This window comes from Manis pentadactyla, chromosome 12 (assembly GCF_030020395.1).
Source record: "Manis pentadactyla isolate mManPen7 chromosome 12, mManPen7.hap1, whole genome shotgun sequence".
NCBI classification, from domain to species: Eukaryota; Metazoa; Chordata; class Mammalia; order Pholidota; family Manidae; genus Manis; species Manis pentadactyla.
In genome coordinates this window covers 11,541,916-11,556,899 of record NC_080030.1, presented here as the reverse complement: position 1 = coordinate 11,556,899, position 14,984 = coordinate 11,541,916, and the positions used below count along the sequence as shown (strand labels likewise).

At 54.1% G+C, this 14,984-nt stretch overlaps 1 protein-coding gene across 1 annotated transcript in view; it reads right to left on the bottom strand.

Annotated features, from left to right (window-relative positions):
• Positions 1 to 14,984, bottom strand: part of PBX4 (PBX homeobox 4) — a 38,432-nt gene that overhangs the window by 3,439 nt on the left and 20,009 nt on the right. The window contains 4 exon segments of the mRNA XM_057490028.1: positions 1,862 to 1,997; positions 2,231 to 2,421; positions 2,698 to 2,727; positions 2,729 to 2,943. Of these exon segments, the coding sequence (XP_057346011.1) occupies positions 1,862 to 1,997; positions 2,231 to 2,421; positions 2,698 to 2,727; positions 2,729 to 2,943 (572 nt within the window).

Below are 14,984 nucleotides of genomic sequence, written 5' to 3'. Positions count from 1 at the left end.
AGCGCCTCTTCCCCTGCGTCTATTTAGTTCTCAGAGCAGCTGGGCATCTTCAGCCCCTCCTACAAGCAGGCGCTGGGGCAGGGGGAGGAGCCGGCCCAGGGTGAGTCCAACCCCAGCGACTCCGAACTGCACCAAGCCTCTCCTGCTGGGTCATTCTCTGGGGTGGGGCCGGCCTGGGCCTGGGGGTTGCTGAACAGCATCCCTGGCCCCCACCCACCAGGTGCCAGTGACACCCGTCCCCAAGAAGGGTGACAATGATAATGTCCCCGGGCCAGCAGCTTCCTATGAGTAGGGATGTGCACACAGGGGACACCTTGGTATCCTGTAATGAGGCGCTGTCCCTACAGTGAGAAACGTGTAGTTTAGTAGCAGAAATAAACAGACTGGAAGACCTTCTCTCCTTCGAAATGTTTTTTTTCATGCCCGACATCATCCTCTCGGTGTCACCATGGAGGGACAGCCCCTGTCTTTTCCCTCTGGAACAGGTGTGAGGACAGCCTTCTCTTAACCCAGCCAGGTAAACACTGGTTCCTACTTACCTGTAAGGAATGTGACGGACATCTTTGGGAAACTAAGTTTGTGGAAGAATGGCAGCAAGCAATTTTCCATGTTGACTTCAACTGGCATTTTAAAGGGACAGGGCAAACTTCCCCAGCAGGTGGGGGAGGGAGACTGGCCCTATTCCTGGGCAGGTGGGCAGTCTGCCCTCCCCATGGGGGCACCCCAGAGAGGCGCCTTGAGCAGATGTGGGTGCAGCTCCAGCTCTCGGATACCTTCCCTTCTGGCCCCTACGGCCAAGCCAGCTGCAGCTGCCTCTGTCCTGAGAACGTCTGTGGTCTCATCTGTGACACCCATGTCCTAATGGTGCTCCCCCAACCCCCTATAACCTTCCCCTTAGGTGAACCTCACAGCCTGCACATCTGCACCCCAAATTTGGAACCCCCCCTCAACTGTCAGTCATTTCAGTATCTGGAGGACTCCCAGAGTGTGGAGGGGCTCCCAGCACAGATTCTGCTGCTGGTGGGTGGGGGTCTCAGGGCCCAGGCACAGAGCCACTGGAATGTGGCCTGAGCTTTTCAAACTTTTGTTTGCAACAGACCAGAGGGTGCAGACCTCAGATGCAGCCCACACCCAGGACCCGTCTGCTTTCGGAGATGCTGGGCCCTGCAGCGGGCCTGCATTTCTCCACACAGCCGCTCATGGAGGCCAACGAGCTGCCACACTTCACGCTGCTTTGGGTTTGACGCTCCGGAGGCGGGGCCCCTAACTTCAGCTCTGGAGCTGGTGCTGAGGACACCACACTGCTCCTGGGATAGTGGTCAGACATGACCAGGACTCCTGCCAGGTCTGGACTGGGACCCAGGGTGAGCCGGTGCCCGCCCCGGCCTCTGGCTCCCCTTTCAAGACCTTCTGAGATTGGCTCCCCAGCGCTCCTCCCCAGTTCACTGAGAACACAGGGGACCCAGGCAACCAGGGTGCTGCGAGGCCGTCCAGGCGCTGCCTCCAGCCTGCGCCGCTGTCCCACTCTGCAGGCGTGCGGGCCCCTGAGCTCCTCCTGTGGTAGCTGAACTGGAACTGCAGCACCAGCTGGTCTATCCTTCCAAGTCCTCATTTTGTTGTTCTCCTACATTTATCCCCAACCCCAACTTCGCCTCTCTTATGCAACCCAGCATGTCCCTCTGAGATAAGAATTATATTAAACAGTAATGACTACAATCACTGAGCACCATGCTCTATACCCCACGCCATTGCCTCGGGGGCCTCAAGCTGCGCACATTTAATGAACTCCCCTGGTGTCCTCATTGGCCTGAACCCCCACCCCAGCCAGGTTCAGGGGGACGCGGCAGAGGCAGCCCGGCACCTGGGACACTGTGATGCCGCTCTTCCTGGCCAGCTCTTCTTTGGCCTCTTCACTGGCGTACGGGTTGCTCAGATGGGAATAAAAATACTCATTCAGCACTTCAATTGCCTGCTTGCTAAAATTCTGCTGCTTATGCCTGCAAAGACAGCCAGCCTTGGCCAGTGATCATGCGCTGGGACTTGGGCACAGTCCCCTCACCCCCACCGGAGATTAGAGGGGGTCAACATTTCTGTTGCCCTCCAGGAGGCTGTGTGAGGGCCACACCTGTGGCTGGAGGGCCCCCCATCCAAGACACACCAGAATGTAACCCCAAGCCAGCGCTGCTCGGGCTGGCCCCAGGGTCCCAGGCAGCAGGGAGAAGGGCCCGACCTGACGTCGCAGAACTGTGAGCGCAGGGTCATCACAGCCTCACAGGCGCTCTGCTTCAGCTGAATCTGGATGGGGCTGAACTTGCCGTGGAAGATGCCCACCATATGTTCCATCTCCCTGGGCGACACGGGCTGCACCCTGCTCTGCTTCTGGAGAAGGCTGATGACGTGAGTGGTGAACTCATGGCAGGCCTGGGGTAGGGACACACACGCCAGCCTGTGACTGCCCTGCCGGCTGGCTTGGGGCTCTATGCGGGGCCTGCCACCTGCTGCCCTGAGGCTCCCACACAGGCTGGCTACTGAGCAATGAATGCAAAGGGCTTCCAGGAAAACCGGCCACCTTTGCCTTGAGACCCAGTGCGTGTACTCCCTGGCCTGTGCCACAGAAGAAAGGCCACTAGCGTTCCATGTTTTGCTTTGACAAATGCGCATTCACATGATAGAAACTCTTCCCTGCAGAATGATCACCTGTTCACATCTCTCTAGCTCAGAGTGATAAAATCTGTTGGATCTGGGACAGCTTGGCCCTGTAGTCAGAGTGCTCAAGGCTATTGTCATTTGGACAGCCACCTGGTGTCGCTGTGCCGGCTGCCCCCGGCCCTCCTCTTCCTCGCTTTTCCAGTTTGGATACACCCCCAGCCAGCAGTATGTTATCCAGCCTCACGAGCTGAGCACTGGGGGGACCCTCCTCCTGAATGCCAGGGACGCTCAGCACTGCATAAGAGAGACAGGACTGAGTCAGTGGCTGGTACCTGAGCAAAAACAAGCACAGCAGATCCCAGCCCTGGCGCGACGTCTGAATGGTCTTCACGGCACCCTGGAGGGGAGAGGGACTTCATCTGGTAACAAGTGCGGGCCCAGGTGTCACCCTGGAGTGCAGTTCTGGGGGACACATGGGCCACACAGTTCAGCGTGGCTGCACAGGCAGAACCCACAGCCGGGTGCACGCAGGCGGGCAGGGCAGGGCGGGGTCTGGCGGGGCCTGAATGCCTGGCGGTGGCACATGGCCAGACTGGTATGCATCTGCTGTGCATGTGCAGGTGCGCTTGGCGGGAGGCGTTGTTGCTATGAAGTCAGGGAGGAAAAGCCTGTTCCAGAAGGTGCCAGAAAAGGTGAATTAACCCACTGAGGGGTTTTAAGCAGAGAACAAGACAAGTGGCCCTGCCCTGCAACTTGAAAAGCCGTCCCAGTTGGGCTGAGGGTGACCTGCTCAAGGACAGGGCTGGATGGGCAGGGGAGGCCCTGGGGAGGCCCCCAGGGTCCGAGGCCACTGGATGTGGATGTGCGAGAGGAGAGGCCAGGACAACTCCGGGGCTCCTGGGGGCAGTGCAGTGGATGCCGGGGGACAAAAAGCTGGCGTCAGCCTGGTGCCTGACCTGGCTGAGCACAGAAGTCCAGCTGCTTACTGGGTGTCAGCGCTGAGCTGAATGGTTCGGGTGAGAGACAGGTAGGTATTCGGATGTCATCCGCATGTGGTGTGTGTCTGGGAAATCTGTGCATATCCACTTGTACCTGGAGCTCTACCTGAGAAGGCTGTGCCCCGAGTGCAGGACAGGCAAAGGAGGGGACAGAAGGACGCATTGGGCAGGCTGGGGAGAACCGGAAGCAGTCACAGGGAGAGAAACCCCTCAGTCACTAGGAGAAGCCACTACCTCTGCAAAGCTACAGGGCATGGTGGGATAGCACTTGACTGGAAAGTTCCAGAGAAGCCGGGAGAGAGAGGCTGCTGCAGGGGCTACAGGGTGAGCTCAGGGCAAGGAGGCGGTCTTGGGGACCTTGTGTTTTGTTTGCTTCTTCAGCAACAGAAGAACTGTCTCTGGCTACAGAGAGAGGGGCAGGTGGGAGACGGGGTGGGGGGCTCCTGAGGGGAAGGAGGCAGAGAATGACGAAGCAGGCAACCACGTCCATCCAGTTCTGATTTTCCAGAAAAACAAAGGTGCAGCTTGTTTTGAGGGGGAGCTCTGAATGCTGGTTAACATTGAGAAAGTTCTTACCCTTTGTTCTCCAAATTCCTGTTTTGAGAATTTGTCCTTATAAGAACAATGACACTGGTGGATGCCGTATTTATGGGATGCACATTGCCACACTGCCTGTGATTGCGGAACAGGGAAACTGCTCCTGTGTCCAGGAATAAGGAGATGACATGCCCGTCATGCTCTGGGCCCTGTGGCATTAAGCGTGTGTGTGCCTTGAGGTGCTGCTAGGACAAGAAATCACATGCTGCAAACTTTATTCCTTTAAGGTTGGACATCTCTGCAAATGTACATGTATGAGTAAAGCTTAAAATAAAAGTTCCCCTGAGCCTTGGTCACCACCACAAAGTGGAGAGCGTGCATTTAGACCTCACTTTACCTGCCTGCACAGCGCTCCCCAGCCCACCCCCGCCCCAGCCGCCATACCTCCAGCAGCGCAGCCCTGGTCTCCCCACGTGCTGTGCTCTGCAGGAGTCCAGCTCCAGCCTAAGGGTGGGATGCCCAAAGGTGCAGGACGGAGTCGGCGTATGGAGAGACAGGACACGGAGTCAGTTGGAGGTCTCTCGACAAAGTGCTGATGACAGCTTTATTTATACCATTTTGCACATGTATATGATTATTTTTTATTGTTCTGTTGATTAATTAGTATAGGCAGTGATTAATAAGCATAGGCAGGCTTTTTTCTTTCTTCTTCTTTCTAATCTATTCAGGGTTGGTCAAGTGTTAGACAGGTGATATCATTTTCTGTTCCTTGACCGAAACTTTTCCTAGCAACATGTACTCTTTTATGTTTTACATTTCTATGCAACACAGTTTCTAAGTAGTGCATGTGACCGTAGGAGCGTGCAGTATGTAGCAGCAACTATGGAGTCTATCAGCTCAGGGTGCAATACAGGTCACCTAGTGCCACAGTTAGCTAGGATTCTTACCCACAAAAATATTCTTAGAGGCTTTAATCAATTTATAATCAATCTAAAATCATAAACTCATATCTTCACCTTATACCCCTTTATAGGGCACAGTAGGCAGCAAACTAAATTTCCCTTTCTTATCTATATTTCTCTTTCTTCTGTGTGGATACTAAAATCTCCCTGACATATGCTACCCAGGTCTCCATGACTCCACTACTGTAGGGACTGAACAAGTTCTTACGTGGTGAACAATGCAAGAGCATTCATATCATAAAAACTGTTCCTGTTTTAACTACAAACCTTAAACTATAAACAATCAAGTCAAATATGATATATGATTATTCATTTAATTTTTATACTTTATATGTGAATCTAATAAAATGTTGATGTAGTAGGTAGATGCAAAATATAGATAGAAAGCATGATTTAGAACTGTAAGAAGGCAGCTGTAGATGATCAGGTTTGTGCCTACAGACCAGGTATTAATCCAAGCTGAACAAGGGCAACAAAACATTCACAGGTGTAGAAGATTTCTCTCAAAACAGGGGGGGTGAGGTTCTAAGCCTCACCTCTGTTGGCCCCCATTTTCTCACCTGATGGCCCCCCTGCGACTGTGCCTGTCTTAGGTTGTTCCTCCCTTGAGGAATCTTACCCGTCTCCGGCTAACCAGTCATCTTCCGGGGCCATACAGGGAGATGTAAAGCTGGTGAGTGAGAGAGAAGTAATGTTCTTTGAAAATGTTAGCTTTTCACTTCTTTGCAGATTTATGCCCTGTGGCTTCCAGGCCCAGCCCTTGTCGTGAGGTATCTTTACCACTTGGAAGAATTATGGTACTTGGTAATTTCACATATGAGGCACGAATTCTAGTAAAGGGCTGTAATTAGGAAGGAAGAAGAAAAGCTATAGAAGTAGCAAATAGAAGAAAACATGGGAAGATTGATTAAGTGTCAGACAGGGTTATTCTATTCAGTATTCCCCTATAACTCTATTTCTCTAATTTTCCTATAAAACTCTTCATCACTAATTTCACTAGCATTACAAAAAAGGGGGGCAATCCCACTTAGGTGGAGATGGGGTAGTCAATGTTTGGCTAGCTACCTGCAGGTTTTGGTATTCTACGCCTAGATCGCCATCTGGTCCCTGCGTGTTCCATTCTTCAGGACCACTGTCCTGAGAAGCTTCTGGGAAGTTTATGTTCTCCTTTCCGTGCTGCTTAGCAAAGGTCAGCTTAGCCCTTGGCAACAATGCAAGCAAAAACAAAGCCAACAGTATAATGGAGAATAACAAGAATAACAAAATCAAGGAGGGTAGTAGGGGGAGCCAGCTGCGAAGGCCCCTGCTTTGTGGGGGTCTCCTCCAGCCTGAGCTCTGCTACCCAGCTCGAGCAGCGTGGCTCCGGCAGTGCTCCTCCCGCACCCACCAGCCTCCTGCCTATAATTGTCCTCCCTGTGCACCACCACTGACTAATTATGGTCATTAGATGCTCATTACCATTGATTATAAGCTCATTTCTGGTCGACTGCTCAGAGCGTCTCAGAGTGTCCTCAGCTCCCCTCAGGGCCTCCTCTGGCGGCCAGGAGGCCTCGGGGACCAGTCACTTGGGGACACGGTCTGTAGGAGGCACTGAGGAGCAGAGGAGGGATCTAAAATAAAGGCAGCCCCCCACCAAACTGCCAGATTTCCTTGTGTTCCCAACTTCCTGAGGGTGATAAAAACCCCAGTAAACCAAACAGTGAAAATAAAATCATGAATATCAACACATGTTTTCTGTAAGAAACCCCATGGACTGCTGTGGACTGAGGAGCCCTAAGTCCCAGTGAGACAGCGGGAGCTGAGGCCGTGAGGAGGGGACGGATGGTTAAATGGGCCTGCGGAGGTGGGGCCCTCATCTGTAGGACCGTGCCTCCTCAGGAGAGAGCTCTGCATGCCCCGGGGTGAGGACACGGTGAGAGGGCAGCCATCCGCAGGCCAGGAGAGAGCCCTCACCAGGAGCTGGCTCCGGAGCCTTGACCTTGGACTTCGAGCCTCCAGAACCATGAGAAATGAATACCTGGTTTAAGCCGCCCCAGCCCGTGGTTGTGAATGGAGCTACCCTGGGCACCCAATGGGAGGGGATCACATAAGGCCTGGGTTGGGCAAATGCGCCCAGGGACTCCTTCCCTGCTGCCCCCAGTGCGCAGGGCCCTGGGCCTTCAGGCGGGGAAATGGGAGGCTGGCCCCCCTCACCCACATGTGGGGTGTCACCACCCACCATCTGGATGGAAGGGGTGCTGAAGCTGATTGAGATGTCACCAAACTGCCTCCTGAGGAGCCCTCCGACAGCCTCCGGGCTGGTGCTGCAGCCTCAGGTCAGGGCCCGCGGCTTACACTTGGCCCCCAGAGCTGCTCTCATCTGGCCACCCTAGTCCCTGTGCCCAGTGCCCATTTGGGAGCGACACCACCAGTTCCTCTGCAGTTGCAGGTGGAAACGGGACGAGGAAGAAGAGCTTGGGGACCTGCTTCCACTTGCTGAGCACTAACTGAGTGCTGGGCGTCTGCTGGGGCCTCGGGGAGACAAGTGGCTGCCGCCATTCCCAGGGAACTGGGTCTCCTGCTGCTACATCTTGGCGTGAACAGGGCCTCGGTGGTAAGCCCAGCGGGGTCACGAGACCTGCGCTGAGGTTAACACTTCCTGTTCTCATTCTTGAACTCGAGCTCTGCTTCCGCCAGCTCCAGATTCTCTTGCAGTCGAAGAAGTAAAGGTAACAAAGGTAATTCTACAAGGAAGTCTGGCAAGGTGTGAATCTCAGAAACCCCTGTCCTCTTATGTGAGGGAGTTTCCTCCCTAAATATATGAGAGGACCTGGCAGGTGGTAAACAGCCTTCTGAACACGGACCACCAACTACTTAAGGAAAACAACAAAGCTCCAGCTACTGGGACAGCCTCGATGGCCTGTGGTTGCCCCTTCTGATTCTGTTATTTCTCTCTCTTGGGTGTCCCGAAGGCCTCCTTAGGGACAGACACCAATGGAGCGTGGGCTTGGGACCCAGGAGTCTTCCTCTCAGGGTCATTCCACCCTAGGGGGTCATCAAACTCTGCAGAGGGCTCCTGGAGCGGGCCTGCCACCTACGCTGCTATTTAAGGGAAACCGGTTTGATCCAGACTCCGCCAGTGAGTCTGTACTGGTAACGTGGCCTCTTTCAGTTGGGAACCACATGCACGAGGATTCAGTGAAATCTGGGGAGACCCCATCAGCTCATGGCTCAGGGTCCCAGGGATGCCCCTGCACCCCATGCGGTTCTTCCCCTGAGCTCAGAGAACTTCTGCAGACCTGCCCTTCCAGAAATCCCTCTCCCGCCAAGACAGGAAGACTGTAAAGGGCCAGAGAGTAACTCATTCAGGCTTTGTGGGCCACACGGGCTCTGTCACCACGGCTCTGCTGCTGCCACAGCACCAAAGCAGCCCCCAGACAGCAGCAGACCAGGGCTTTGTTCCCGTAGCACGTCACTCACCAGTGCTGCGGTCTGCCGGCCCCTGCGCCACTTGCGTGTCGTGGAGCCTGATTCTGTCTGAGAAAGACCCTGTGTGCACACAGGTCCGGGCAGCTGGGCTGCCACCCTGCGGCCCTCCCCCCTTTCCTGGGGTCCCCTCCCAGGCCTTCCCCTTCTCCTGGCGGTTTTCTTCGGTGGATTGGTACAAAGGGTGAGGTTTTAGCTTGCTTAGTTCTGAGCTAATCTAGCGCAAGCCTGCTCCAAAGGTGGCATCTGGGTTCCCGCCTGTCCGTGAGGAGGCCGACACAGGCACGGGAGGCACGTGACAGAGTAATTTTATGTCTGCTGAACCTAATGAGACTCTTGGGCTTATTATTTTGTGTATCTGCTTTATTTTTCCTTTCCTTCTCCTCCTCTATCTAGTTCATCTTGGTTATATTTCACCCCAGTGCTGGGTGATGGTGGGCCAAAACCCTTTCCACGGCCACAGCCAGCCACCTGGGGCACTGCCACGGCTCTGGGTACCAACTCCCCAAGACGCCCCAGTCCTGTACCTAAAGCTGTGGGGTTCCGTTGTTGCTGATGCAGAACAGCCCAGAAGCGGCCTTCCTGGGGAATGGCCCTAGGATGCCCGCTTCCCTCTGCATCATTACTGTCCTCAGTCTCGGGGTGGAGATGGCACTGCCACCTGGGAAGAGCCTGGGAAGGCTTCCTTCATCCCGATGGGACACTGGGAGAAAGCCTGTGCACAGTCAAAAGGCTCACTCCGGGGCATCACGAGCAGGGGAAGGGGCCAGGACGGAGTTCGAAAGGAAGAAGACCCCTTCCTACGGGAAGATCTGTTCAGTGGGGAGGCAGGCCCCTCAAGCCCTGAGGATACCAACTTGGGGAACACCGTGAATGTGGCCGGAACCCAGGCCAGGGGTGCGCTGCTCTGGGTTTTGGAAGGGAGTTCAGGCGGGCCTTCACAGGGAAGGCAGACCAGGTTCCCTGGCCGGGGAGGGGAGCCTCACCGGAGGCCACAGCGTGGGAACTGGAGGAGGGTTCCCGAGGCTGTGGGGTGCCGACGGAGGCTCTGTGTGCGTGGGCGGGACTGGGCGGTAGAAGGAGGAAGCCGAGGGCAGGGGAAGGGGCTGGGGTGCTGGGATGCCTGGCGAGACGCCTGGCAGGAGGCCTAGGAAGCCCGCACCATGAAGGTGAGGGGCGAGAGCAGGTGCTGCCCTTGGCCCGACTCTCCCCAGGGAACCCAAGCTCCCATGTGCTTCAGAACCCGGCCCTGGGACACCCCCGGCACCCCCACTCCCCTCGCCCCCTCAGCTCCAGCCTGGCTCTCCCTGGGCCTGGCACACCAAGCCATTCCTGCTGCCAAGGCCCCTTCCCAGCGAGGAAGCCGAGCTGTCCCATCAGTCAGGGCCCAGATCAAACACTTCCCAGAGGCCGGCCTGCGCACCCCAGGGCCCAGATGCACTTCTGTCTGTCATCGCTGTGTGGAAATACCCTGCCTGCTAGGGACTGTCACTGTCTTATCATCGCCTCACATCAGACGCGGACAGGGTGGCCTCCCCTCGGCTCTGTCTTTAGGTGCCTGTGGAGAAGATGAGGCCAGGAGCTCGGTGGGGACAGACAAGGAAAGGATGGCAGACACGACCCACTCGGAGGCTGAGCGGCATCCTTGAGTCACCGGAGAGGCCTGGGGACTGAGCAACGACTCCTGCTCCCTGTCTGCAGCCCCAGACTGGCGTCCAGCTGGGGTGGGCACCGCCTGGAGGGAATGACCAGGGGCCCCCCTCACGTAGCCTATTAAGGGCTGTTTTGTACTCCCTGAGTTTGTAACTCTAAATGAGGACACTTTGGGAGCACGGCCCATTGGTGCTGAGAGCTGCCTGCATTTACCCTCGAGGCAGGGTCCCCCAGGTTAGTTCATTTAAGCAGCAGTCTAGGTAAATCCTTGTTGGAAGCCACTAAACCATCTCAGTCCCATAGGACTTTACAAAGAATATTCCTTTATCAAACACTCATCAGTTTCGGAAATCATGGCTGCCACGCATATTAGACATTCATCGAATTGAGGGAGAATACCAATACGCAAGTTTCTGTCATTTCTCACTAACCCTTGACTTAGAGTATATCACAGCCTAAGAACAAATATGCAAATTAATTGTCATTTCAATAGACTCAGGCATTTCTATATTATAGCTCTGCAATTCTGTAATAAACTACTGGGTGAACTGCTGATGCAAAACAAAAATGATAGGCAGTTTGTTCAGGGTTGTTTTCTTTGCATGTGGTAACGGGGCAACAAGAAGAGGCAGCAAAATGCTGTAATATAACGTGCATCCAGAAAATTAGTCCTCATTCTCCTATGAGGGTTTGAGAACATTTAAGAGCAACAACTCAGAAAACAGCACTTAAGGATGGTTTTTGTCTGCATTAAACAACTTTATTTCTCATTCAAAGAAATCCTGCAATTTCAACTCAACAATACCTTGTGGAAGCCGTGGAGAGAGGTCTAGAAGCTTCCAAAGCTGGGCTACCATCCCCCAGGGTGTGATCTTTATTTTGCTGAGTCCCACACAGGGAGGTGACCAGCCCAACAATGTGCACTTCGACCACGTCCCACCCATTTCCAGGCTGGCAATCGGATTTTTAGACTGGCCAGTGACTTGACTCTCCTGTAAGTAATTGCCCCAGAAACTGAGGTTGAGCAGATTCTAAGTGACAACGCAGGGCAGCTTTTTCTGTTAAGAAAGATGAGTGACTCTCCTGCCATCACCAAGTTTACTGACACCTACTGTGTGCCAGGCCCACGACGTGCTGAGACACACTGGGCATGCCCGCTTTCTGGGCTAGCACGCCAGGGAGGGAGGCAGAGAACAAACCAGAAACAAAAGCATAAGATGATTATTACAGCGATGGTTGAACCCTAAAGAGAAGTCCCAGCAGAAAGGAAGTGCTCACTCTTTACGACAGACCAAACCCTTCAGTCCTCGAGCTGCTTTTATAACAGCTTTACTGAGACATAATTCACGTGACTTATGATTCACCCATTTTCAGCAAATAATTCAGTGGTTTTTAGTACATTCATGAGGTTGGATAACCACCCCCCTAACATTTTCACCAGCCCCAGAAGAAACCCTGTCCCCGTAGCAGTCACTCCCCATCGCCCTACCTAGCAGCCACTAATTTCTCTCTGCCTGTTCTAGACATTTCATATGAATGGAACTGTACACTATGTGGACCTTTGTGTCTGACTTCTTTCACTCAGCATAAAGTTTCCAAGGTTCCTCCATGTTGTAGCGTGTGTCAGGACTTCATTCCATTCTACGGCTGAATAATAGTCTATTGCTGTTGATTCCACTGGATGGACAACATTTTGCTCCTCTGGTCCTTATGGGAATTGGGTCTTTCATGAGACTTGATGTGTCTATTTGCATATTCTGACCACGTGTCTGTGCAGTGGGACTTCCCTAATGTTCCAGGCTGATGTTGACATGGGAGCCACCAGCCACATGTGGCTACTGGGCACTTGCAATGTGGCTAGTGTGGCTGAGGAATGCCTTCTTAAATTATATTTCGGTTTAATTAATTCAAATGTAAAGAGGGCCTGTGGGGAGAAGCTGCTGCAGGGGAAGGACCTCAGCTCTCGTCTACGCAGAGCAATGTGCTGATCACAATAGGAGGCTCGACTCGTGGGTGACCCTGAGACTGGGGAGCCAGGAAAGGAGCCTCCCAATGACCTGGGAAAGGACTGCCGGCTCCAGGAGATGCACTGCCAGCACAGCCGGGGGACTGCTGTGGGCGGGACTCAGCCCCGGGCACAGCCCATCAGAAAAGGAGTCCAGGTTCAGAAGTCACAAGTGCCCAAGGGGTAACTGCTGGGAGGACCCAGCCAGAGGGCTGAATGTACAGATCATGGTTTTGCAGTTGCAACAGCCCTGACTAGCTGATGAGGAAGGGAAACAGAGGTAAAAAACCTGTCTGACGGCTCCCAGCCAGGCCAGTGAACAGTGGCCAGGAAGTAACAGGGTGTTCTCCTTCTGTCATGAATTATTTACATTTACTCTCTGAAACGCAGCTGTTGTGCGCCTGCAGCACAGGGAGGGTTGCTCGGCCCCCAGCTGAGCCGCGTCTCTGGGGCTTCTCACTCCTCAGAGACCAAGTGAGCCCGGGACTGACCCAGGCATGCTCTTAGCCAGCACAGGGGACAGTCACAGCATGAAGGCAAAGAAGGCCCCTCTGCGTGAACTGCCAGGGACGCGGGTGGCTCTTTAAGGTGCTTTCTATGCACACCATGTCCAAGCTGCCTGCCATCTGCAATCCAAGATCCAAAGGTTTTTACACAAGTTGGCACTCAGGTTCATTTGGAGGCAAAGCCTGACACACACAAGCATGTAAGAATGCTCCTGCTCTGGTGATAATCGTCCCTGTTTGAATGCAGGCTCTGTTTCAGTCCTCGGTAACAAACACACCTAAAATCCAAACAATTCTGAATTCTGTGATGCACCTAGCCCCAAGGGTTTCAGGAACAGGATTGGGCCAGTATTTGGTTTTCCCTGCTAAATCTGAAGCTCTCCAAAAGTGGTTTATTTTGTTCTCATGACAACTCCTGCAGACACCAAGAAAGACACTGTTTCGAGGGAAGGGTTGCGGAGCAAGGGTGCCCCACCAGGCTGCCCTGGCCTTTGGAGACTGCTGCAGGCAGGGCCACTAGACACTAAACTGAGGAGCACGCAGGGAGGGCACGTGCATGTTGGCCCCAGGAGAGGCACCATGCCCCTTCCACAGGCCGGAGGTGGCATCAGAAGGCAATGACTGGAACTTGGGGCTCTAGGAACATGCTTCCAGGAAGGTCTACCCACACTGGGCTTACAGGGACAATGGCTTTCTTTTTATGATGATAATGATAAGCCTCATGTTCTTAAGTCAGGCACCAGACAATCTTCCCAGACATCATACGGTAAAAGGATGAAAGGGATTTCACCGGAGAGGTATCAGTCCCTAGAAAGTTTTTCATCCAGCAAAATGTAAGGTGTGACCGCTGCGGGCCAGGTACCAGGAGAGCCCTAGAACGCTGGGCACCCCAGATCCTGTGCTCGTAGAGGCCAGGAGCCATTGCAGACGTGCACACAGCACACTTCCCTCCCCTCCTGGTGGAGGGGCAGCACACAGCCTGGCTGTGGGTTACAGGGTATGGCTTCTCTCTCCAGAGCTCCACTCTGCCCTTCTGCAAAACAGGAACAGGCTTCTGCCCTGAGGCTGAGGTTGGTGACAGTGCCCGGAGCACAGGCCCAAGCTTCCTCAATGCCCACCAGGCAGGTTTGGTTTTTAGCCTCAGGGCCTGCCACAGACTTTAGCCAGAGGGGAATGTGAGAAATGGGGGTTAAATCAAGAAGTGCCATGAACCCGTGGGGAGCACATGCTCGCTCATGGGGCCATGGTCCATGGGTGCCAGGCTGTAGGATCAGGACCCTAAATGCTTTCTTTGGGCCAAACTTGGTCCTCCCTGGTCACAGGGCTGGGGAAGCCGCGGCAGAACCAAGAACTGGGCGTGGTTCTTTAATCTACTTCCTGGGTCCCGTGTGGCAGGGCACAGCAACCATGCAGGAAGGCCATGATTGGCTGTAAGTAGAGAGGGGATAAGCCACCCTTCAGTGTGTGAGTGCTGGAGCTTGTCTGGCTGCTTGCCCATCCGTGCAGACACGTTTACCTTGAACTACAGTACGAGGATGCCCCATAGGCAGTTTCTTCCTACAGTTTGTTACATATCTAAACATATGTGTATGCTATATAATATTCATAATCCAGAAATGAGTAAAACATCATCTTCTTGGTTTGCAAACAGAACAAAAGAACTTTCCAGCCACTGGTGGCAGGTCCTGAGACTAAACTGCTATGTTGTTTCTTACCAATCCCGCGGCCCCCAGGTTGGACACAGAGAGCTCCTATGACTCTGTTTCGTACACCTGGTCACCCTGAACTTGACGCTCAGGCAGCTCACGTGCAGCCCAGCTCACAGCAATAGCGGATGGCTAGCGCTTTTCAAGGCTGAGCGGAGCTGCCCCGTCCCTGTGCAACTGCGCCCCCAAATGCATCATGAGCCCTGATGTTTGAACCAGTTGGTGGGAAGGAAGCTTCACTTTCTGAAGAAAAGCCCAGATCTAATGTGTGTGGCATTCGCTCCAAGCGCCGTGGCCTCCCTGGGACTCAGCTGAGGGTGACTCTGAAGCCCCGGGTGTGCCCTTGCAGCCTGGGAGGATGGGACAGGGCGGCATGGGCTGAAGTGGACCCCTGAGCCTGTCCTGAAGGCAGGAGCTATGCACCTTTTCTTCTTCTCCTGAAACTGCTGAGTTTGAAGCTGCCGGCCAGCTGCAGCCACACATATACAGACTCGGGTGCAAGA